The sequence below is a fragment of the Sitophilus oryzae genome, unplaced genomic scaffold (assembly GCF_002938485.1).
Source record: "Sitophilus oryzae breed Bouriz unplaced genomic scaffold, Soryzae_2.0 scaffold_2014_pilon_pilon, whole genome shotgun sequence".
Classification (NCBI taxonomy): Eukaryota; Metazoa; Arthropoda; class Insecta; order Coleoptera; family Curculionidae; genus Sitophilus; species Sitophilus oryzae.
The window spans coordinates 675,536-701,518 of record NW_022146741.1 but is presented as its reverse complement, the minus strand read 5'-3'; the positions used below and the strand labels follow the sequence as shown (position 1 = coordinate 701,518).

General features: G+C 32.4%; 1 protein-coding gene across 1 annotated transcript; it reads left to right on the top strand.

Moving 5' to 3' along the window:
- The first annotated feature begins 2,982 nt into the window (after positions 1-2,982).
- LOC115884082 (tubulin alpha-1 chain-like) lies at positions 2,983-19,088 on the top strand. The gene is made up of 4 exons (XM_030902563.1): positions 2,983-3,419; positions 6,820-7,264; positions 9,971-10,338; positions 18,806-19,088. The coding sequence occupies exons 1-4, from the start codon at positions 3,137-3,139 to the stop codon at positions 19,024-19,026; spliced, it is 1,317 nt and encodes a 438-aa protein (XP_030758423.1). The 5' UTR covers positions 2,983-3,136; the 3' UTR covers positions 19,027-19,088.
- Positions 19,089-25,983: the final 6,895 nt, after the last annotated feature.

The following is a 25,983-nucleotide window of genomic DNA, read 5'->3' as shown; positions in this document are numbered from 1 at the left end:
AAATTTTATATAAGGGTTTATTTAGTGACACATCAATAATATTCAAAATTATTTTAAATTTTGCACATTGTTTCCCCATATATACCCATAAAATATTTTATTTCTACATCTATCCATTTTCGTATAATCAACCGAGGCGAATGAGGTGCGCCACCCTGTATAAATTTATTACACTAGAACTTCTATTATTAACACCATATAACACTGACATTCTTTGGGGTTATCAGTTCTATTATCTTATCAACTTTATACAACTTCTATACATTTAAGTATATCAATTTCACTTCGTTTCCAAAATATCCATAAATGAATCTCATAATTAAACTCCTCATATCCTCTCTATTTTCGAGACCACTATTTTGCGACGAGGCCCAGTTAAATCCATCCATATTACTTCACATATGGTCGGCTTCGGCAAAAGTGTGCGATTAGGGCAGATCAGGGCCGGCCACGATAACGAGATCCGATTATGCAGCTCTAAGCCGCCCGCTCCAATCTCCGCCGCAGCCCTACGCGAGACGGAGCGACCGCTCTCAATCCCTCAAGCCGCTTTGGCCGCCCTTTATTAACTCACCTCTCGCCTAGAGCTTTATTTCGCTCTTTCGCTTTGAAGAGCATGTTAGAATTCGAATAGAGAACGCTTCACGGTAAGTCCAAAATAATTAGGATACTATATAATTGAGCGGATGCACTGAAAGAAAGATGAAGTAAAAAATATATAATATGGTCTTTATCCCGAGAATCTTACTGATTATTTCAATATACCGCTACAATACTTTAAATATAATTTTTAATAACATGTGACAAAACTATCCCGATAATTAAACAAAAAAATTGTGTGTGCACTATACAGGGAGGCACCTCTTATACGCCGCGGAAGCTCCAAGGAGAACGGTAGTTTATATCGAAATGAAATTTTGGCAGCATATGTACGTTAACTGAAAGCATTTTATAAAAATATATGGAGTTCTATAGGTTGTCCTCAAAAAAAGTTAAGCATCAAAGTTTTGTTTTTTTAATGGAACACTCTATATATTAATTGACTTTCGGATTCTAGGAAAAACATAAAGGTGAGTTTTATTAAAGAAGCATATACCTAAAATCTAAGGATTTTGACATATTTTACATTTTGTGAAAATGAAGAGTAAATTTTAAATTTCGATAACAGCTACATACCTAAATTTTAGTTGACCTTGTATATCCTGATATTTAATTACCGTAACCATTGTATATTAAACCAAATTGAAATTTGACCCGAAAAGTTATACAGGGTGAGACAACATTAATATGGAACATCAGTCACTTTTAACAGCAAGTTACTCCTTTATTTTAAATGAAAGACCCAGTATATTATTCCAGCGTTCAATGGGAAATTTATATATCTTCAAAATATTATTAAGGTTGCCTACCCCTCAGACAAAGATTTTCCTAGATATTTTATTTTTTATGATTTTGCGTCAGTAGATCTTTATTATTTGAAAAAAATAGGGGTGGCTGTGCGATATACCTTTTGTTAATTTAACAAAAATTAAAGAGTGTAGAGTAAAATACTCAACGGTAATAAAAAGATACACGTTTAAAACATATTTTAATTATTACAGAATTAAAACTAGATATGAAACTATAATTATGTCACAAAAATTAGCTATGTAGTTGAAATCAAATGCTCAAAATGCTTCCTTTACTGTTAACTGCATAAAATGATTGTCTTTTCAAAAGGATCTTTTCATTTTAAAAGGCATAATGTGGAGTTCTACCTCAAAAAGCGGATACAATAATTTTTCTCATGTTGTCGACAATAGTTGGTCGAGTTTTGTAAACACTGTCTTTAACATATCCCCTTAAAAAAAACCAAACTAGATAAAATCAGGAGCATTTAAGTCAGGATTTAAGTAGTCTATTAATTGGTGAATGCACACTGCATTCACCAACTAATAGGATTATATCGATCATATCAATTCCCTCTGATTTAGGATAAGTTTGCATTTTCGACAAATTTCTGATTTTTTTAACTGACACAAAATGATAACTAGTTGTTAAAATTGTTGTTGGATTAATTAGATAGCTATGTTGAAGTAACGTCAGACCATATCACAGCCTAGATTTTTTCAGCCTAGATTTTATCAAATAATAAAGATCTACTCAGATCAAATCATGTAAATGAAAATATCTATGAAAATCTTTGTTTGAGGGGTAGGCAACCTTAATAGTATTTTGAATAGACATGAATTCTCCATTGAATATCGGAATAATATACTGGATGTTTTGTCATTTAAAATAAAAGAGTAACATGCTTTTAAAGATGACCAATGTTCAATATTAATTTTGTCTCACCCTGTATAACTTTTTGGTTTCACAAGTTTTAATTTGATTTAAAGTACAATGTTAATTTAACTATAGATTAGTCTATACCGGGTAAATTCCAATTTAGGTAGCTCTTATTGTAATTTAAAAATTGTTCTTTATTCCTCGAAAATAATAAACATGTCAATAACCTTACATTTTAGTCATATACTTCTCTTATAAAACTCACCTTTATTTTTCTCCCAGAATCCGAATTCCAATCCCAAATCAATTAATATATAGGGTGTCCCATAACAAAAAAACACAACTTTGATATGTAACTTTTTTTGGGGACACCCTGTAGAACTTTCTATATTTTTAAGAAGTGCTCTGAATTAACGTACATATGCTACCAAATTTCGCTTCAATACAAACTATTGTTCTCCCTGGAGCCTCCGCGGCGTATGAGAGATGCCACCCTCTATGCGCATATTATAGTTTGAAATGTTGAAAAGGTAATAAATTAATAAATAATTTGATTCAGTTTCACAAAATTTAAGACTCACCCTGTATGGTTGCAAATGTTTATACACAGCGAAGTAAACAGGTATCAGTTTGTAACGTTAATAAAAATAGCAGTATAATATACATTAATTGTTGTTTCAATCACTTACCTGTAATTAATCTGTAACATCTAACTAAATTCTGACACTTGACTTTAGTCGTCGTCAATATGTCACCAAATCCTTCGTAAACAAAAATTTCGCATTATAATCATGTAATTTTTTCGTAATCATAAAGTAAAAACAACCATCCCATCTAAATTCAAAGTGAAAAATACATATAATGTCCAATGAGTAAAAGAGAAATCATCCAGATTCATATCGGACAAGCTGGAGTACAAATAGCAAGCGCATGTTGGGAGTTGTACTGTTTAGAACATGGAATTCAAGTCGACGGAAGATTTTATCAAGGATACGACACCCAAGACAGCGGCTCCGATGCTTTCTTTAGCATTTCTTCGTCCGGGAAAGCAGTGCCGAGGGTGGTTATGATCGATTTAGAACCAACAGTTATAGATGAGATTCGTACTAATTACTATAGGCATTTGTTCCATCCAGATTGTTTGCTAACAGGTAATATATTAATTATCGAAATATATTATCAAATTGTTGCGTCGCGCGTCGTTGAGATATAAAAATCTAGTAAGCAACAAATAGCAAAATTTTAGGAGGCATTCAACTGTCAACTGTCAATTGTGAATTTATTAATCCTATAGAGGGTTGTTTACTAGCTGAACAATTTTTATAAATTGTTCAAATTGTGTATTGTAAGATTTGGGTTCGTTGGAGGACTATTAGAGCTACAATTTAAAAATATTTTACAAGATACAGAGTGTCCCAAATAAGTAAAAAATATAGTATATTGTATATTCCTGTATATTATTCTTTTTTTAGATTCTACGATTGAAATAAAGGTAAATTTGATTAAGGTTTCTCACATTTAAACCTTACCGTTTTTGAAATATTTTCAATTTTATGAAATTGCAGTAAAAATTTTAAGGCTTCATTTCTCCAAGGGTATCAAAGTTTTTAATACTAAATATTTACTGAACTTTATTTATTGATCAGATATTATGTTGCAACTACCATAGAATAAAGGATTTCGATTCGCAATAGTTTTGAAAATTTTCCAACAACTTTACCAGTTTGCAGTCAAAATATTAAACTTAACAAATTAAAAAAAAAATAAATTAGACTGTAAAAAAATAAGTACCTAATAATGATTATGCACAATTTTTTTATATCTTTTCAGTTTGTTCCATCTTAATCAATGTTTATATTATTATAACCATAACAAGAAATACATGTCAAGAGATGACATATTATTACCTAAAAACTCAAAAATCGCAGTGAAGATTTGCAAAAATTTTAAATCAGTGTCAATATTCCCGCCCCCAGATTTTAAATTATGCGAATTCGCAAAATATTAAAACAACTTTCTTTTTCTACGACTGCTATGTAAAACGGTAAAAAACGCACGCTAAAGTCAATCTGAAAGTGACGTTTTTCACACACCGTGCGCAAATTTTGTAGTGCGCAATCTTTGCGCACGCTTACTCTTAGTGCACACAACATGTGTCAATTTTAACATTTTTAACCTCCAATATTTAGGTGAAACGCCAAACGCAACGCAGCCGTCAGAAAAGTGTCATCATTACATCGCAAATTATTCCACAAAACTGGCAAAAACTGAGTCAGTCTGCTGCTAATTTGTAGTCGTAGAAAAAATAGCGTAAAAAACTCGTTCGAAAACTTCTTTGTGCACTTGTTCGACTTGTGGCTCTTGCCTGCGGCTCGAGGCAACAAAATGTAGAACATTTTGTTGTACAAAACGCCGTTTTCGAAACTCGTTGTTTAATATACTATTCAATTTTGCCGCCTCCGTATTTTTTTTTGAAATCGACCAATAGCAACGATATTCGCAATTCGCGTGTATATGAAATTCCCTTTATTATACAGGTTGTTTCAAAAAACATGTGCCATCTCTCGTGGAGAGATTCGATACTGCTTTGTTTCGATACTGCTTTCTTTCGTAGCTACCGGGTACTTTTAGTGATTCGAATGAAATTTTGAGGGTAAAAGTTACTATAAATGGGACATATTTTAAAGCTAAAAAAGTGTCGACATATTCAGCAGGAACATATATATGGATTAGAGGGAGGTTATACCATAATTGAAAATGGTTGAATAAGCTGAAAATAATGATGATGATGATAAATATGTAGATAATTTTTAACAATTCCCTCACACATTCTAACGCATAGGCATAAAGGTAAAGCACTTTTACGCCTAACCATAAAAGTATCAAACTATATTAACGAAATTATGTTATTTTCGTACTTGTACTGTTATACACACAACCAAACTTATATGGAATCACTCTTTATTTTTGACTAAATTTCTTGCAAGGATAAAAATTGGTATACAACTTTAAGATAAGGCTTTTTGTTGTAAATAAACATGATAATAAAGAATAAACGACTGCTGCGATTTATTTTCTTTTGATTTTTGTGTTCAGTAGTAAAATCACAACTGTCCGGTAATTTTCATTCAAGCCAAAAAAATTAAAAAATGTCATATGTTTGATTAATAGATGTATAGAGGGGAAGAATTATTGCTCTCATCGAAGAAGGAATGCTCCAGAGAGACGTAGGAGAGACAGTAGGCGTTACCCAGGGTGTTGTAACGAAAACATATGCAAGGTACTTGGAATTAGGAACACACAAGGATAGGCCCAGATAAAGTCGTCAAAGAGTCACAACTGAACAACAAGACCGTCTTGTGTGCTAAATTGTTAAAATAAATCCCAATCTTTCTCATCCAGAGCTACAAAGACAACTTTTGGCAGCTACATGTGTGAACGTTTCAGTTGAAACCACAAGAAAAAGGCTTCGTGCACGAGGGTTTTACAGTAGGAGAGAGTTACAGATCTCACAGTTATCTCGGCAAAATAAAATTGACCGGCTAAATTGACGCCTTCAACATCAAAACTGGACAACTGAGAATTGGCAAAATGTTCTTTTTTCGGATGAAACCAGAATTGGCCTAAGATAAGATAACCATCGAATTCGGGTTCTCAGAGCTCTAGGAAGACAAGCGAGACTTCAGGCTGCCAAATCTGTACCATGATATAAAGGAGGAACTGTAATGTTCTGGGGAGGTATTATACTGGAAGCAAAAACTCCATTGTTACCACTTCAACAAATTTTAACGGGTCGGAGATATGTTGATTTGGTGCTAGAACCAATCGTTACTCTTTGGAGAGCTGCAATTTGGGATATTTTTAACTTCATGCACGATAGTTCCCCTCCCCATACCAGCAGAGTGACTAGAGAACGTCTTGAAACGGCAGGTGTCATAGTTTTGGACTGGCCTGCCTATTTACTAGATCTAAACCCTATCGAACACTTGTGGGATTAGCTCAAAAGAAGGGTTAGAGCTCGTCGAAACAATACAGAAAATATCGCACAGCTTATTGATGCAGCATTAGCAGAATGGGAAAACATACCCCAAGACAACGTGGATAATTTAATAAGAAGCATGCCAGCGCAGATAGAAGCTTGCTTAAGGGCTAGAGGTGGCAACAAGGAATATTAAAATTATAAATTTTCTTTTTTTTATGCTTTTTGGCCATTAAAAATTTAAATCTTAAGTTCGTTTCAGAAACCAAAAAAATACCATTTTGTTTATTTTGGGAACTGGTTAATTTTTTTTATTGCTATATAAATTATTTTTCATTAAAAGTCATTGGTAAGGACTGAGTTTTATTCATAAACACAGAATTTTCATACATCTCAAAAATTATGAAAAATAATAGATGATTCCATATAAGTTTGGTTGTGTATATATACCATTTACCATTATAGCTAATACAACTTTCAGGAAGGTCAGGTCTTGGTCGAAACCTATCATTATTATTGTTGGGACTTGTTCATTTTCATTATATCAATAAAGTAAAGTTTAATTATTTAAGGTAAAGAAGATGCAGCCAACAATTACGCACGTGGAAGGTATAGCATTGGAAAAGAAATGCTAGATTTGGCATTAGATCGGACAAGACTTGTTGCCAACGAGTGCCACTCCCTGCAAGGATTTGTAATATTTCGAGCATTTGGCGGTGGCACCGGATCAGGATTTACAACTTCTTTTTTGGAAGGTTTATACAGCGACTATCGCAAGACAAGCGTATTAGATTTTGCTGTTTTCCCAGCTCCTCGCATCTCGCCTATCATAGTGGAACCATACAACGCAGTGTTGGCCACCAACGGTGGCATAGAGCTAGAAGATGTGTGTTTTGTGATGGACAACGAAGCCGTTTATGATATCCTTGACAGGAAACTGGATACTCCTCGACCAACGTATACGAATCCCAACAGACTTCTTGGCCAAGTAGTGTCAGCTGTCACGGCATCTCTCAGGTTTGATACAGATATAACGTTTCGGAAAATGACGGAAAATGTTGAGACATTTTTTTTTGCTTTTCTATCATTATCCCTATGGGAAAAATTAAAAAAAAAATGAAAATTTGAATACTTACAATGTCGCAGATAAATCCTGTGTCATAGGGGGTTGTTTTTTATTAATTGATTTAGAGGAAATTTGATTGGGGATTGATTAAATAAAAATATATACAGGGTGGTCCAAATTGTATTCGGGAATCTTCGGCATTATATTCTGCAGATAAAATTATGCAAAAAAGTTCGTGTTTATGTCCTAAAATGCTTCGTTGCAGAGATAAAGGGTGTAGAAGTTTAATTTTTATTTCGATTTTTTTTTAAATAATTTTTGAGCTAACGCCCCTATATGGATGTATTGTAAAAATCAATATACAGGGTTGTTCACCACATACGACACGGAGTATTGTGGCTAAACAATTAGATTTTTACAAATTGTAAGTTCTGGGTTCGTTGAAGGACTATTAGAGCTACAATTTAAAAATATGTTTACAAGATACAGAGTGTCCCAAATAAGTAAAAAATATTATAGTTGTATTTTTTTTAAACGAAACACCCTGTATATTATTGTATTTTTAGATTCTACGGTTGAGATAAAGGTAGATTTCATTTATCACACTTAAACCTTATTGTTTTTGAAATATTTTCAATTTTATGAAATTGCAGGAAAATTTTAAGGCTTTATTTCTCCAAGGGTATCGAAGTTTTTAATATTAAATATTTACTGAAGTCCATTTTTTGATCAGTTATTGTGTTGCAATAACAAAAATAATACTACCTCATACAGAGGGTCGAAAAATTTATTTTAAATTATTTATAGCTTTAAACGGCAATAACTTGTTTAATTTAAATGGAACGCCCTGTATATTTAATAATAAATTATATTATACCACTTTTTACCTATCTTTTCAAGTTTTCGTAGAAAATGTATTTTCTTATAATTTAGACGTCATTTATCAATATACCCATGGAATATTGACATTTTAGATTGTTTTAAATAAATAAAATATATTGTTGTAGTATTGTATAATAAATTGTTTTAAATAATAAATGTGGATTTGAATCATAAATCAATATAATAATAAGTTATGAAAATGAATGTCTCTGTTGTTATAGATAAGAATTTGTCAAAAAATAAAATATCATTTTTAAGGTGTTACTTTTTACCACACTGTCTAATACACATACAAAATTCAGTTTTTTAGTATTTAGTGTAATTATTATTAATCAATGCAAACAGTCAATTAATGTAGTTTGAATACTGGAATCATATTAATTGGCCCTCTTTAACAAATATTTAAACAATTTTTTTTTATTTCTTAATGAAATAAACAAACTATATCGACAATATCAGTATCTGTACTCTTTAAAAATTTGGTACATCTTTAAAAATAATCTAAAATGTCAGTATTCCATGGGTATATTGATAAATGAGTTTTAAATTATAAGAAAATGCATTTTCTACGGAAACTTGAAGAGATAGGTAATAAATGGTATAATACAATTTGATAGACAATTAAATTGTGCATCTGACTCTCATAAAATATACAGGGTGTTCCATTTAAATTAAACAAGTTATTGCCGTTTAAAGCTAGTCATTATTTAAAATAAAATTTTAGACACTCTGTATAAGGTGGTATAATTTTTATTATTGCAACACAATAACTGATCAATGAACAATCTTCAGTAAATATTTAGTATAAAAACCTTTAATATCCTTGGAGAACTGAAGCCTTAAATTTTTTACTGCAATTTCACAAAATTAAAAATATTTCAAAAACGGTAAGGTTTAAGTGTAATAAGCCTTAATCAAATTTACCTTTATTTTAATCGTAGAAACTAAAAATGTAGTAATACACAGGGTGTTTTGGTTTAAAAATACAACTTTGATATTTTTTATTTATTTGGGACACTCTGTATCTTGTAAAAATATTTTTAAATTGTAGCTCTAATAATCTTTCAACGAACCCAAAACTTACAATTTGTAAAAATCTAATCATTCAGCTACAATACTCCGTGTCGTATGTAGTGAACAACTCTGTATGTTCTTGTAGGACATTGAACGGTCTTCAAAAAAGGTCTGATATGATTTTTCATGTAATCGACTCGTTTGACAGTTTTGGAACGTTAAAGTTCAACCGGGGACATACTCTTTGCCTACTTTTAGTTTCTAATCAACTTTTTTCTATATTTTCTATCTTGCCTACTTTTAGTTTAATTTGGTTTCCTCCAATGAAATACAAACGAACCCATGACTGCTCTATTGATGAAAACCTGCCGTACGCATAGGACAATATAGATTTTTAAATATTTTTCTTTATTAACTAAATCTGCTAACCTCCAATAACTTTCAAACGAGTCGATTAAATGGAAAATCCTATTAAAACTTTTTTGAAGATCGTTTAATTTCCTATAATAATATGTATTGATGTTTACAACAGCACGCTGATTTGTTAGAAAGCAATAAAATTAAAGAAAAAAAAAACATTTCCCGTGTTATTTAAATGGGAAATACTTTTTTTTCTCTAAAACTGAAAGAGTTGGGGACTTCCATTGTCTTTATTTATTTTGCTTACACAACGTTTCGGTCAGAAGTATCACTGACCTTTACCAAGTGTGAACTATTTTTTTTTCTGTTATCCAATTTATCCGGATATGTTTAATCTCTAGGTTCGAAGGAGCCGTGAACGTTAGTCTAGATGAATTCCAAACCAACCTGGTTCCATATCCCAGAATTCATTTTCCTCTAATAACGTATGCGCCATTTATTCCGGCAAGCAAGGCGCAGCACGAGCAACTTTCGGTGGCCCAACTGACGAATGCTTGTTTCGAACCGGCCAATCAAATGGTGAAATGCGATCCGAGGAAAGGAAAATACATGTCTTGCTGTCTGTTGTTTCGTGGGGATGTATCGCCTACTGATGTTAATAACAGCATCAACAGTATTAAGAGTCAGAGGTCTATACAATTTGTTGATTGGTCTCCCACTGGTTTCAAGATCGGTATTAATTATCAGCCACCGACTACAGTACCTGGAGGTAATTATTTTATTAATAATTAAATATATTAACATTTATTTTATAAAGTTTAAAAAAAATTCTAAAGGGTGCTACCCCAAGTAGCATAGGAAGGAGAAATACCATTTACCACGGAAAATTAACCATTATTTGGTTGAGTTTTACTTATACTTAACTTAATAAATTTCTTGTAGGGAACAAAGTGCGAGAAATCTAAAAATGAGGTCGTAAACTAGTTAATAATAACCTAAAATTATGCCTGTAAAAAGTAGCAACGTTGGAGTTAGCTGGCATTGTTAAAATATAGTTACTGATAACCTATTGAGGGCATTAAGACTACAGGGACTTAGTCATTGTTTGGTTTTCAAGTTAGGTTAAAATTTAGTTGTTAATAACTTTAAATGGGACCTTATTTGGAGCAGTTCAAATTAGGTTGAAAATTTAATTTATTTCGACCTCATAAGTCGCTATTATGCTTCAAAGGTAAAAGTAACTTAGTTTTTTGACTTGGAAGAAAGTCAGACATACGGCAGGTTAAAAATTGCTTTTTTTAATTTCCTCGGGGTGATTTCCGTTTAAAGCAGTTTTCGAGGGATTATTACGTCATAACACATTACCTTGTTCCCACTGGTGGGAAACGAAAGCATATTCAATGCGTTTCTTTTCTATTACCGACACAATCTTAAACGTGTCCATTATGTGCAATAAAAACAAAAAGTCCTCTATGATACAATCCTAAAACACAAAACTTTTAAAAATAATAAGCAAAGAAAACTAATTTGGTTTTCTAGTTATCTAGTGTTCTACTTTAGGCCAGTTCGCTAATTGCATCGGCCAGCAAAAGGATAAAAATTTGATATGTCACGTGACTCTCAATAAAGATTCTCATTTTAGGACACATGATTATTGTGAAAAGTTAATCGGATTGCTCGAAGATGTAATTACCGAACTTAGCATAAAATATCATTGTCAACTGTCACTCAAAGAAAATAAAAGTTTTCTGTTTTACCGGCGATACTCCAGCAATGAGAAATGAACTTCGACCTAATATAGCCCATTTTTTAACCTGCACCTCGAAGGAAAAATATTTTAAGCAAGAAATATTGACCTTTGAGGTTATTAATTTAAAGAAATCTTAACCTCATAAAACGAAAGCGGACTTTAAGGTTTTAAAATTCTGGAAAACCTAACTTCATAGACGAATAGTTAAAAACACCATTAGCGGCCATTTTCTTATCTAATTTGTTTTCAAAAAATATTTTTTTGAGATATTGTTCTAAACTATTGAGAAAAATAAACAGACGTTTATGAATAATACTACCTACCACAAGTTAAATTAACTAAGAACTTTAAAAGTGTACCAAGGAAGTTAGCTGAAAAAAAATTAGGTTAGAACCTTGAAAGTGACGATTTATTCTAAAATTAATTGTTAAAAAGACGAATTGTTAAACAATTTTAACAAGAATTGTTAAAATTTTAATGGCGCATAATTTTTTAGGGCCTATCATATTTACATCTCACAGAAAAATTTTCTCCGCAGACGTAATTATCTTGCGAATCCAGTAAACCACTTCTTACCAATAACTTATTTACATGTATTAGGAAGTGAATATATGTAGGTATTTCATCTACATATATTGGATTAATGTTCAAACGGCCATGCCAGTTATTACTACACTTGTTTGTCTTCCTGGTTCATTATTGGGAAATTCATTTACATACACATATTAAAAAAAGAAAAATACTTTACGTTATTCTTTCTCTTTCTTTCCCATGTTAAAATGTAGGTAGTATAAATTAGGACTATTTTTAGTAAAATATACCTCTATTTTACCATGTTATGACCTCAGGTCGGATATTTTAGACTTCATAGCCCATATTTCGAACAAGACATTATAACCTGTTAACCTGTTTTTAACTTCCAAATTACTTTAGTTTTATTTCCCACTTTGGGAATTTTAACGTCAATTCTTGGAAATTTCGACCAATTTCCAGTTGGTTAATAATAGTCCAGGAGGTTAATTTAACGTAATTTTACCTTCAAATGTTTGTTGGGACAAATTCGGGGTACGAGCATTGGTATCTCGGCAACCCTAATAGATACGAACATGGTTAAATGGGACAAATTTGCACTTTGAGATGTTCACCAAGATGCCATCAAAAACGTTTTCATTTTACGTTATTTATGATCTCGCCTCCAATTTTAACGCCCTCTATTCTGCCGGATAAAGTTTGATTTCCAAGCATCCGTTATACGTAGATACGATGGTCCGACGGTGCTCTGATTGGTCATAGCATTTTCGCGCCACTTTTCATCCGTAAATATTCTACTTCAGCCCGTCAACGGATCCGTTCATACGATAACGAACGTTTGAACACTTTTTTGACAAATTTAATTTAACCTTAATAAAAATATAAGTAAAATAGCAAAATCGTTATGGAAACGCAAATATCAGATGACACCAACGTATATCCGATAAACGAAGGCATGAAAATGCAATAAATATAAAAACTGCGTTATTTTCTAACCAATTAAAGTCTTTAAATTCTACCAATAAAATTAATATCGTATCAACGTATCGTCGAACAACGGATGCATGAAAATCAAGCTTAAAGCCTCGATAAAAATGTTCTCCGAATGAATAACGATGACAAAACACACCCCTGTCTTCCTCCTCGTTTTTCAAGGATAGCTGAGTTTTTTGAGAAAAACGGATTTTTTTCAAAATCTATTTTATTTTTCCCTGTCGTTACTTTTTAGAAAATCAAAAAAATAATTGCATATTCTCATGGCCAGTATAACTTTTTGGAACACCCTGTATGATTTTTTAAAAAATTTCAAAATATGTAAAAAAAACTAAATAAATTATGCTTGTCCAAGCGTTTTCCCGAAAGACTAACCGTTTTTTAAATAACAAATATTGTAATATTTTGGGGGCGTTTTCACCCTCTTGGAATTTGAGATTCGAGAAACCCCTCCTTGTCGAACCTCTACACCCCACAGTCAATTCGTTTGCCAAAAATCAGCTTTAAACGCCAAGCAGTTTAAGCAGAATCGTGTCATATTTTATGAAACACTCTGTATAAATTTATAAAAAATCTTTATAAATATATAATTAAATAAATAATATAACTAAATAAATAATATATAATATATTTACAAAATAAAATATACGTGTTTAAGAGTTTTTCCGAAAAACTCACCGGTTTTTAAATAAAAAATATTCTAATATTTGAGGGGTGGTTTCACCCCCTTGGAATTGGAGTTTCGAATTTCCGTTTTCCAAAAATCAGCTTTTTACGTCAAGCGTTTTAAGTAGGATCGTGATTAATCAATGAATAGATTTTTCGAAACACCCTGTATACATTTTTAAAAAATCTTAAAATATGTAAAAAAACAAAATAAAATGTACGTGTTTAAGCGTTTTTTCGGAAACTTGACCGTTTTTTAAATAAAAAATATTGTAATATTTGAGGGGTGGTTTCACCCTCTTGGAACTGGAATTTCGAAAAATCCCTTCTTATCGAACCTCTACACCCTAGAATCAACCTGTATGCCAAAATTGAGCTTCTTACGTTGAGTGGTTTGAGCAGGATCGTGATTAATCAGTATGTCAGTCACTTAAGGATTTTATATATTAGTATAAATTAAATAATTTTGTTGCTTTAAAATAAAAAAAATATATATATAAAAATATAAAAAACAATAAAAAATAGAAAGTGTGGCATATCGTTATACTCAGGAGACTGAATTCTTTCAAAACCTTAAATATAAAATTTAAAAAAATTAAGTTTTGATAGCGTGTTGGCGAACATTTCAAGGCGCAACTTTGCCCCAATTTAACCATCTTTCTATCTATTACGGTTTCCGAGATACCAACGCTCGTGTCTCGAAATTGGAACCCACTTTATATCTATGAACAAAAACATACACAGACATAAATAGAAAGTATAATATCCCACACTTAATATTTTTTGTGTTTCGGACATTTAAACACCCATTTATTCAATATAATTAATTTAATTATAATAATATGTCGTTACAATTTTGATGAGCTTTAAAACTTAACAATGACGTGGGGTAAAACATTGAATACGGCAGATCAATTACAGTAAAATAATATAAAATAATAGGATAAAGTAAGTTGGTGATATTTTTGCTTGAACATGGACAATTTGAATTCGTATGAAGATATATTATTTTTCCAACTTACCTATCTGGAAGGTTTATGTTTCAAACAATCGCTTATATATTCAAAACGATAAGATGATGTCAATTTTGACAGAAAAAATAAATTTGAAAAAAATACAAATTGGTTAGGTAATTTGGTTATAGGTAAGTTAATTTGGTGATAGTGGAAAGGTATTTTGGTGATATATGAGATTACGTGCAGTTGAAAATAAAATGGCTGAAAATTTTTAAGTTTATTACAAAACAAGTATTTACCTAGTAGAAATAATAATAATAATTTTTATTCTGAGTCGTTTCGTTTATTCTGACTGCTCATCACAACCGTCGCACATGTCTTCATCGTCAGGTCTCGTTTGACAATCTCTGTGATACGGAACACAGCAAAAAGAGCACTGAACCCATAAGGCACAATTTTTAGCGTTCACAACTTCTCGACATTCAAAAATTCCGGACATTCAAAAATCTCATTACTTTGTTGCCTCTTTACTTTTTGGTTGTCGTTATTAACTGAATTTAATCACAAGAGCAAACAATATTTTAAGCTCATTATTATTGTACCACATTACAAAGTAGCATTTATTCCCTATGGGATAACACAGGAACGAACTCTTATCTGTCAATAGTTCGCCAACTACAAATAAAATCAATTTATATCACAAAAATGATCAAATTGAATTACTTTATTTACCGGCACGAAGCAAACGTTTTCCTAAACGCAAACAAATGGACCGAAGCGCGCCGCAGACTATGCAGCATGGAGAGGATATTAGATAGATTTAACTGACACGTTTTAAGTCCTGCCACTGAATAGGCGAGTTGCTGAAAAATTATTAAAGAACTATCACCAATTTACCTATACCACCAACATACCTTACTTTACCCTATAATATAAACAAGCAAATCATTTCCCCGGAAGATGGATTGGAAATGGTGGAGCAATACAATGGCCAGCCAGGTTCTAAGACCTGTTGCCAAGGGGCGGGGGGCATTATTTGACATCATTTGTAAAAGTGAAATCAATACACCTCAACATTTACAACAAAGAGTACAAAATCCATTCGGAAGTATAAGAAGAAGGTCTGTTGATAGGGAATAAAATTGAACGAAAAATAAATTTGTGCAATTGGGAGGGTGGTAACCCTTAAATTCACAATAAAAAAAGTTAAAAATAATATCTCTAAATTGTTGACCCTGGATATTAATTATTTTAATATTTCAATTGGCTCGATTTTCCTTATTCAATGATAATTAGCTTTCATCAATATTGTTGGGATGAATATAATCAGGTTAAATAATTTAGAAAACCAGACACGGACTTGAATTTATTTTATATAATAATTAGCGTGTACCAGCGACTTCGTTCGCGTCGAATTAATCATTTGTAAGATAAAGCAAAGCAAGAATTTCTATTAACATACAAACTGGATAAAATTTTCTCACATTTATGTCAGCATGAGAAAAAACAATATGGTGATATTATTATATATCTTGGTAATATTTGAGGGGTAGTTTCATCTCGTTGGAATTTGACTTTCGAAAAATCCGTTTGCCAAAAATAAGCTTTTTACGTCAGTTTAAGCAGAATCGTGGTTAAGAAATTACCCAACTTTTTGGAACACCCTGTATGATTTTTTAAAAAATTTCAAAATATGTAAAAAAAACTAAATAAATTATGCTTGTCCAAGCGTTTTCCCGAAAGACTAACCGTTTTTTAAATAACAAATATTGTAATATTTTGGGGGCGTTTTCACCCTCTTGGAATTTGAGATTCGAGAAACCCCTCCTTGTCGAACCTCTACACCCACAGTCAATTCGTTTGCCAAAAATCAGCTTTAAACGCCAAGCAGTTTAAGCAGAATCGTGTCATATTTTATGAAACACTCTGTATAAATTTATAAAAAATCTTTATAAATATATAATTAAATAAATAATATAACTAAATAAATAATATATAATATATTTACAAAATAAAATATACGTGTTTAAGAGTTTTTCCGAAAAACTCACCGGTTTTTAAATAAAAAATATTCTAATATTTGAGGGGTGGTTTCACCCCCTTGGAATTGGAGTTTCGAATTTCCGTTTTCCAAAAATCAGCTTTTTACGTCAAGCGTTTTAAGTAGGATCGTGATTAATCAATGAATAGATTTTTCGAAACACCCTGTATACATTTTTAAAAAATCTTAAAATATGTAAAAAAACAAAATAAAATGTACGTGTTTAAGCGTTTTTTCGGAAACTTGACCGTTTTTTAAATAAAAAATATTGTAATATTTGAGGGTGGTTTCACCCTCTTGGAACTGGAATTTCGAAAAATCCCTTCTTATCGAACCTCTACACCCTAGAATCAACCTGTATGCCAAAATTGAGCTTCTTACGTTGAGTGGTTTGAGCAGGATCGTGATTAATCAGTATGTCAGTCACTTAAGGATTTTATATATTAGTATAAATTAAATAATTTTGTTGCTTTAAAATAAAAAAATATATATATAAAAATATAAAAAACAATAAAAATAGAAAGTGTGGCATATCGTTATACTCAGGAGACTGAATTCTTTCAAAACCTTAAATATAAAATTTAAAAAAATTAAGTTTTGATAGCGTGTTGGCGAACATTTCAAGGCGCAACTTTGCCCCAATTTAACCATCTTTCTATCTATTACGGTTTCCGAGATACCAACGCTCGTGTCTCGAAATTGGAACCCACTTTATATCTATGAACAAAAACATACACAGACATAAATAGAAAGTAAAAACATAAAAGTAAAAATTAGTCATGGTTGAAAGTAAAGTTCGAATCTTAAGTAAAAATAAAAATGTGATTTCAGACTTGCGCTTTGTTTATTAAATTTTATTAAAAAGTTTCGAATATGTAAATATTTGATAGATACCTAGCCTAATATGCATTAGCGTAACTATCAATTCATCCTAGGTGGGGGGTAGTCCAGTAAATAAGGACACGAAAACCCAGACCCAAGTCCCACGAAAATACAGACCCAAGTCTCGGCGTAATTCGTCGACCTTGACTTTTTAGGTGGATTGTGTACCTTTTGGGGAGTAGTTTTAGGGGGGAAATAGTAACACCGTACACCGTACTTGGTCAGCTTTGGCCGAAAATTGCCCCAAATGGCCGAAAAATCAGTTTTTTACAAATATCTGCCAAAATATGCAGTTTACAAAATTGGATTGGAAATTTTTCTCGGAACAAAAATGAAGCTTCCAATCCAAGATCCAAGAAAACTTGTAAATTGCATATTTTGGTAGATATTTGCAAAAAACTGATTTTTGGTCCATTTGGTGCCATTTTTTCGGCCAAAACTGGTGGAATAAATTAGTGGCTTCAATTAGCGTAGAAGTTTGTTCCTCTAATTTGAATTTAAGTATTCAAAACGTTAAAATTAGTGGTAGGAATTTTCAATTAATGGAAAAAGTTATTACACTTTTAACTTTTCTATTAATTATACTTTAAAATTTGTGAGGAATGTCATTTTGTCCTTTGATTATCATCGGTCAAGAGAAAATCTGGTTAGAAATCAAAGGTTTATTGTTTTATAAGCTAAATACATCTAAATATTAGGCTTTATGGATACAACTGATTACCGCAAGCTGTTGCTAGGATATTCTATTAATTTTAATTATGTTTTTAAAGTAAAGTAAAGATTTCAGTTAACGTCTCCTTTTTGCTGCCAGGGCTAATCTGGACGGGGCCTACTTTGTTTACGCGGAATCCGAACCGCGGTCTTCGGCCATATCATGGTCAATGGTCTACCGACTTGGCAAGTGTCTAAATCAACTCTTACTCATGAGATATCCGACCTCATCCGACCTCGAACCGGCGTGAATGAGCAGTGTGTGTCAATAGATTTTACACTTTTGCCTTTATTGAACAACAGCACGATACAGAGTTTCTAATCGGTCACCCGTCCATCCACTAGTATCGCCTTACGTCTCTTAACTTCAGTGTTCTAATGGGAACCGGTGTTTCGACGTAGCTGGGCCGTTGCCTAATTATTATGTTTTTAGACATTGTGAATAAATCATCGTAAACTAAAAAGCATAAAGTGTAATTGAAACCACTAATTGCGACATTCTGAATGAAGCTTAACAGATTTCTTACCATTGTAAAGGTAACCAAATCAGTGATAATAAACTAAAATCAAATGTACAAATCTACAATCAAATATTTTTTGTTATTTTAAATAAGATTACAGTAGTCTTGTGACAAAGGAAGATATAGCAAAACAAGTGTGTTTTTATCAGTCTCGATATATTTACCAATTTTAAGTATATTTTTAGGCGACTTAGCTGCAGTCTCGAGAGCGGTTACAATGTTGTCAAACACGACAGCCATTAGGGAAGCCTGGGAGCGTCTGCTGCGTAAATTCGACATGATGTACAAGAAAAGGGCGTTCGTACATCACTACGTGGGGGAGGGAATGGAAGAAGGCGAATTCAAAGATGCGAGGGAGGATTTGGCCGCCCTGGTGTTGGATTATAAGGAGGTCGATAGCGGATAAACATTAGCACATGAAACGCATTATTCATGATCATTCATCAATAAAGGAAACTATTAACTATACTTGTAATACTTCTTTTTCATTACTACGACTCTTCCTTCTTCTTTCTTACTGGTACGAGTTTTATTTTTAAAAAAATATCAAACATTTTTTTTAATTTTGATTCAAGTTAGCGCCTAAAGTAAAAAAATATATTTTATGAAGATTTCTCAGAATTAAAACATTGCTATGCAATCAAGGAATGATAGAAAAATGCTAATTAATGGGGAGGGTAGCCTAAACCGTACAGCTTTGCATAAAAATTTGAAAATTTACCAACTTTAACAAGAACTTTTACAAATTTTGTCGATATAGATAGTTATTTCATTAAAAATAATAAAACTGTGTAAATATTTGTTAAAGAAGTCCAATTAATATGATCCCAGTATTCAAACCACTAATTGACTGTTTGGGTTGATTAATAATAATTGCTCCAAATACTAAAAAAATGAATTTTGTATGTGTGTTATACAGTGTGCTAAAAAGTAGCATCTTATAAATTTTATTTAATTTTTTGACGAATACTTATTTATAACAGAGACGTTCATTTTCATAACTTATTATTATATTGATTTCTGATTCAAATCCACATTTATTTAGAACTAGTTGAAGCCTGGTGCATCCGCCACGACATCAGGAAAAAAAAACATTTTATGTTTTGTTTAATTAAATGAAAAACAAAAAATCGGGCGACGACAGTTTTTAGAAGAGCCAATTAGCTATCTTTTAGTAAAAAAAGTAACTTTCTAGAGCAAGGGTTACTTCAGTAGAGACGACACAGATAAACATTAGCATTTTATATATGTAGATAATTTATTAACTAAAACAATTATGTATGCCATTAACTAATTGTTGGGCGGAAATAATGGTGGTGTATTTAATTAATATATCTCTTTTACAAAGATTTAAATAATTTCCTTTTTCTAAACAAATGGGCTTGCAATATTATCGTTTTTAGCACCTGTACATTTGTTGCTTTAAAAAAATCTAAAATGTCAATATTCCATGGGTATCTTAATCTTGATAAATGGTCTAAATTATATGAAAATGCATTTTCTATGAAAACTTGAAGAGATATGCGAAAATGGTATGACAGTATTTGCTAGACAATTAAATTCTACATCTGATTCTCGTAAAATATACAGGGTGTTCCATTTAAATTAAACAAGTTATTGCCGTTTAAAGCTAGTAATTATTTAATTATTAATTATTATACTCTGTGTAAGGTAGTTTTAGTCTTAATATTATCTGATCAATAAATAATCTTCAGTAAATATTTAGTATTAAAAACCTTGATACCCTTGGAGAAATGAATAAGTCTTAAAACGAGTCTTAAAATGTTTACTGCAATTTTACAAAATTGAAAATATTTCAAAAACGGTAATGTTTAAGCTCGGGTTTAAGTGTGATACACCTTAATCAGATTTACCTTTATTTCAATCGTAGAATCTAGAAGTAGAATAATATACATGGTGTTCTATTTGAAAAAACAACTATAATATTTTTGATTTATTTGGTACTCTCTGTATCTTGTAAAAATATTTTTAAATTGTAGGTCTTCAACGAACCCAAAACTTACAATTTGTAAAAATCTAATCGTTTAGCTACAATACTCCGTGTCGTATGTGGTGAATAACCCTGTATACCGGGTGTTTCTCAAAAGTGGCTCACCCCTACAACTTTTTTATTTGGATTACCCCGAAAAATCTAGGATTCAATCAATAATATAATCTTGTCAAATGTTGAATCAACAAGAAACTACAGAGAATTAATTCGAATACGTGATTATATATCATCATCTTTTTAAACATATCTTATTCTGAAATTACCATCATAATATAAGTCCTTGTCTTATTATAAAAATTTATAAAACCTTATTTTCCAGAATGTACCGCATCGATTTTGCCTGACAAAACAATTAGATGGAATTCCATCCCCTTCGCCAATTATTTCAATTACAACTCTTTCGAGTGAAAACGCGTAGGGTTCCTTGTTATCGATTCCTTGTACCCCGATAAGCCTGGGAATAAATCGGTAATAGAATCTGATCGAATGTTGGACCAACAAGGAACGGCGCGTGGTCGGGCACGCGGCTCGAGGACGCGCGGGGATTCACGCGTGATAATCGCACTAACACGATACACTTTCCCTCCGGTCCGTCGGATTAGGCCGGCTTACTGGCGCTGTTGTCGCATCGATTTAGGCCGCGGACGATAACGAAACGAGGCGTCGAGATCGATCTTAATAAACGTCATCGTTACGGAGTGCGGACAACATTAAGCCTCATCAATAAGGATTTTTTGCTAATGCCGTGCCGTGGGGATAAGGTTTTACTTAATCTTTACGGCGATTAGCTGGGAAATTTAAATGTGTTTTTTATATGTGCCATACAGGGCGTCACCTAGAACTACTACGTTTTTTTGGAATCAAAATAAGTGTATTGGACATGAATTACCTATTACCTCTAAACAAAAGTGCTTCGTTTGTCTGCTAGAGGGCATCAAACTTTAATAGTATATTACACACCGAGGAGAGAAGCGTTTCATTACTGTAGAGAGATTAACTAAATCTCGAGACAATAATGAAAACTTTCCTCCGAGGTTTGTATATTATTTTATTTACAACATCATCATTAATTAAAAAATGGGGACAGTATTTTATTTTGAAAAAAAATAAATATGCGAAAATTTGTCGTTTTCTGTTTTGGCATTTCCATATCTATAGCTACCGGTTGGTTATTATGGCGCCTGGCGCAAACCTTCAACAAACTGGAGAGTCTAAATACAGAGAAACTAACTTACACTAACTTGGTTCCAACGATGCTTAGAATGAGAACTGGAAAGCAGTCCGGGAATATATGGAGGTGCTGATATCTGCAAAGGAAAACGAAGCCAAAATGTTTGGAAAGTAAAAAAAAAGAAGAATAATTTGAGTGTACTTACCATGCTGCTCTAGTACTGCTTTGTACTTACCACACTCGCTATTGTTCAACTTTGACTGAAGTGCTCAATTACCTGCAACATCACAATAAAACTGCCTCCCCCAAAAGTAATGCCAAAAGGTAGTTCCTTGGGGAGATACTCAAAGCGGTTTGTGGAGGTTTTTTAGTCGGTAAGGTACCTCAACCACCCCGACAGTACCATTTACGGTCTCTGGTTTGCAGATTTTTCCCCCACGAAAAAAAAAGTGTTTTTGTTAATTTATTGCACCTACTCTATTAAGAACTATGATTAATTTACTTACTTAATTAATATTAATAATACTTATCAAAGATTTAATGGAAATACAGAACTCTGATAAATATTGATTTTTATTTCTACTACTTGAATCTCTACTCAGGTTGTATATATTACTTTAACATTGCAGGAGCAATATGAAGTGCTGTTTTGCTACAAAATTTTGATGTTTCTTTACCTTGCATAACTTCAAATGACTCAAAACGTCGAAAAAAACGATTTTGAATTGATGCCAAATTTCGAATTATATGTGACTAAATTTAAAAACTAAGGTATCTATGTAACGTGAAATTTTATTCTGAACAACTTTTGGATTTCGGCTATACGACTAAACCAAATTTGATGTTTTATATGCCATTTGACGCAGAATTTAGTCCTCTGTATTATTGAACGGAATGACATTCTCCGGCGGACGCACCGTTTTCCAGCTACAAGCAAAAAAACTAAAAAATGTGCAAAAATTTGGCGTTTTTTTGACTACCAAAAGTTAAGCTCACCACCTGGGATGCAAACTCAGATTACACGCATTTAGGACCTAATAGAAGTATTAAAACAATTTTCAACTTGCTGGAAATTAATTCCGCAAAACTGCTTTTTTCCATTTAATTTTATTGGCCTATTACAGAAGCTGCAACAAGAGTAGAAGCAGTTTATTTCCAGAGAAAAGTAGGGGGCGATATGACGTAGCATTGAAAGTATACGAAAAATGGTGTGCCGAAAGAAACGCTAAGAATATTGCTTCGGAGACAGTCTTGAAGGCATATTTTAGAGACATGGCAAGGCAGAAAAAGCCATCTACTCTTTGGGCTACGTACAGCATGATACGGACAATGCTAGAATTAAGGGAAAAGACTGACATGTATCAAAATATCACAAACTCGTCGCTTTTTTAAAACGCCAGAATGTAGGTTTTAAGCCAAAGAAGTCTAGCATTTTGCCTTCAACAAAGAAGTGTATCAATTATTATTGTGAAAATCTTCAATTATTATTGTTAATCTTCTTGTTATTATTGTTGATGTTAGATAAGTATTTAATAAAGATATTACAAGAATTTTGCTTAATTAAATGAGGTGAGAAATAAGAAAAACCGAGTGAGGGAAATGGATAAGGGAAATGGAAGAGGGAAGAAATGTAGATAATTCGACACTTTCAAATTTTTAAGTCAGTAATGTCAGTATTATATATTATGTGGTTGTAAATAAAAGAATAAACACATTTTTCAGATATTTTAAGAACCGTTATTCTGATTTGAATGATTTTTTTGGCGTCTTATGTTTTGATAAGTGTTTTAACATTTGACTTTCATAAAAATCAAGAAAAAGTACGAGAAGGGTACCTCCACATAAATTTTAGTATAAATATTTTCCAACTCTACCGACGACAGATCTACTATCACAGATTATACAGATAATAAACTTATCGTCAAAAGCATTGTTTTTCGTGGTTGCAATTTTCGGAGTCGCGCACTAGTTAGGGTACTAGTTTGCGCATAAGCACGCCCACTTATGGCCTGTAAAATTGAGCACAGTGCCTGACCGGCCTCGTGACCGGCCTAGTTATTACGCTTTTTAAACGGGACTTTATTTTTGCGCACAAGAAAATTTACTCGTTTGCTCATCGTCATAAAAAACAATTTTCGTACCACGAATTCGGGACAAGATTTTTATCTGTATACTTATAGGTAGGATACCTAATCTGTGCTACTATTTACTACATTTTTTGTCTCTTGTAAAAAAAAACGCCACGTGGTATAGTTTTTGAGATGTTTTTTTGGAGAATTTATTTTTCAAAAGCAGACCTACAAAATATACAGTTCCAATATAGAATATAGAGTTCTAATATTCAGGGGACCTAGAACAACTACGTATACTCTACGTATCGGTGGGGTTATAAAATACTTCTATTCAAATTTATGTAGGAGTGGGGGTAGTTTTCACCCTTCCCGTACTTTTGCTGGATTTTTGTGAAAGTAAATTATTAAAGCACTTAGCAAAACATAGATACCCAAAATCTCGTTCAAAGCGGAATAACCGGTTCTTAAAATATATGAAAAAATGTGTAAATTTTTTTAAAATTTGATGCCCTCTAACAGATAAACGAAGCACTTTTGTATAGCGGTAAATTGTGTCCAATGAACTTAATTTGATTCCAAAAATACGTAGTAGTCCTATGTCCATGGAATATTGGACACCCTGTATTGAATCAGCAATGCTTCGTTAAAAATTTTATGCGAAAGTACATATAAGTAACTTTTATTATCATTAATTTATTTGAATGTTTCAAAAAACAGAAACGTCCTAAAAATATCCACAAAATAAATTACTATAACCTATTCAAAAATGCGTTTCATTCTTTTAAAGAACTTCTATAACTGTTTTCAGTTCTTTTCACTAGTTGAAACTTTTCACAATTATATCAAAATTTCGCCTTGAAATTCTATTTACGTATACGAGAACTCGTTGAACTTTCCTTAAGTTTATAAACTTTATGGAGCGGACGAAATTAATATAACCGCGACAAATTCGGCATTAAGACAAACAAGAATGTTCAATTAAGTCACCGGGGGTGCGCATAAATCACATTAAAAATTCAAAGTGCATTAGCGCGCGTCTTGGGGCGGCAGTGGCGGCGGCGGCGCGACCCGGAACCGGAAGCGGAAGTGAGCGCGTGCGTGCTAATGACGATACGCGGATGGCGAATGGCTTCATTCACCGTTCCTCTTCTTTCCCCATTTTCGTATCCCGTTCTTGTTTTTTGGGGAGAATAATTGGGACGGGGCCTAAAGCTGGAACTTTTGTTGGTTATACCCTAATGGGCGCCGATTAACGTGGCCTGAGGATAAGGGTTAAAATGAAAAAGAAACCTTTTTCGAATTTTTCGTTCCGCGAATTAGTAATTTAATGGCTGACTTTTGCTGAGATTAGATTTTTTTACTCACCTAACAGGAACGCCGTGTAAAAAAATATTGTTTTAATTTCACTGGAAAAGAAATTTTAGTTTATTGGTGGTATCTAGTATAAAAAATACGTTTCGTAAATAATATTAAAGTGCTGAATACGAAAATAACAATGAAATTAAAAACTTAGTCGAAGTTTTTAAGAACAAGTTTTTTTAATTTAAATTTTGATAAAATAAGAAAAAATGGACACTTTTCTATTTTTAGTCACTAAATGTGGTGTCTTGTTCTAATATTTTTGTATGAACAATGTTTTTAGAGCATCTCTAACAAGAACCTAAAAGTAGTCCACAAGTAGGTACTGAAAAGCTTGCCCATCTCTAGTTGTCTTTCATTAGGTCCAATTTGATGTGCAATGTGCAAAAATAAATATTTTTGTTAAGTATCGTTCGCAAAGAGGCAGATTTTATCTCTAGATTTGCAATGTCGCTGACAAACACCAGAAACAAAATAGGGTCAAGTACTGAACCCTGAGGGATACCACATCCTATAGGCTTACAAGAAAACATATTATCTGATTCGTACATGTATCTCGTCATTATGGAGCACATGTCTCATTGCAGATAGTATATTTGAATAAACCAAACCAAACCAAACCGCACCTTGTCCAACATGAGATGTCATGCAAAAATAGCGACCATTAACGTGATTTGTGGCTCTCTCTAGACCAATGGGACCAAAAGTGACTAACGTTCCATATTAATTTTCTCTCACCCTGTATAACTG

Excerpts from the sequence above, each read along its gene's own strand:
- LOC115884082 (XM_030902563.1), top strand. The coding sequence starts at position 3,137 with ATGAGTAAAAGAGAAATCATCCAGATTCATATCGGACAAGCTGGAGTA. Across the intron at positions 3,420-6,819 it reads TCCAGATTGTTTGCTAACAG|GTAAAGAAGATGCAGCCAAC; the intron begins GTAATATATTAA and ends TAATTATTTAAG. Across the intron at positions 10,339-18,805 it reads ACCGACTACAGTACCTGGAG|GCGACTTAGCTGCAGTCTCG; the intron begins GTAATTATTTTA and ends GTATATTTTTAG.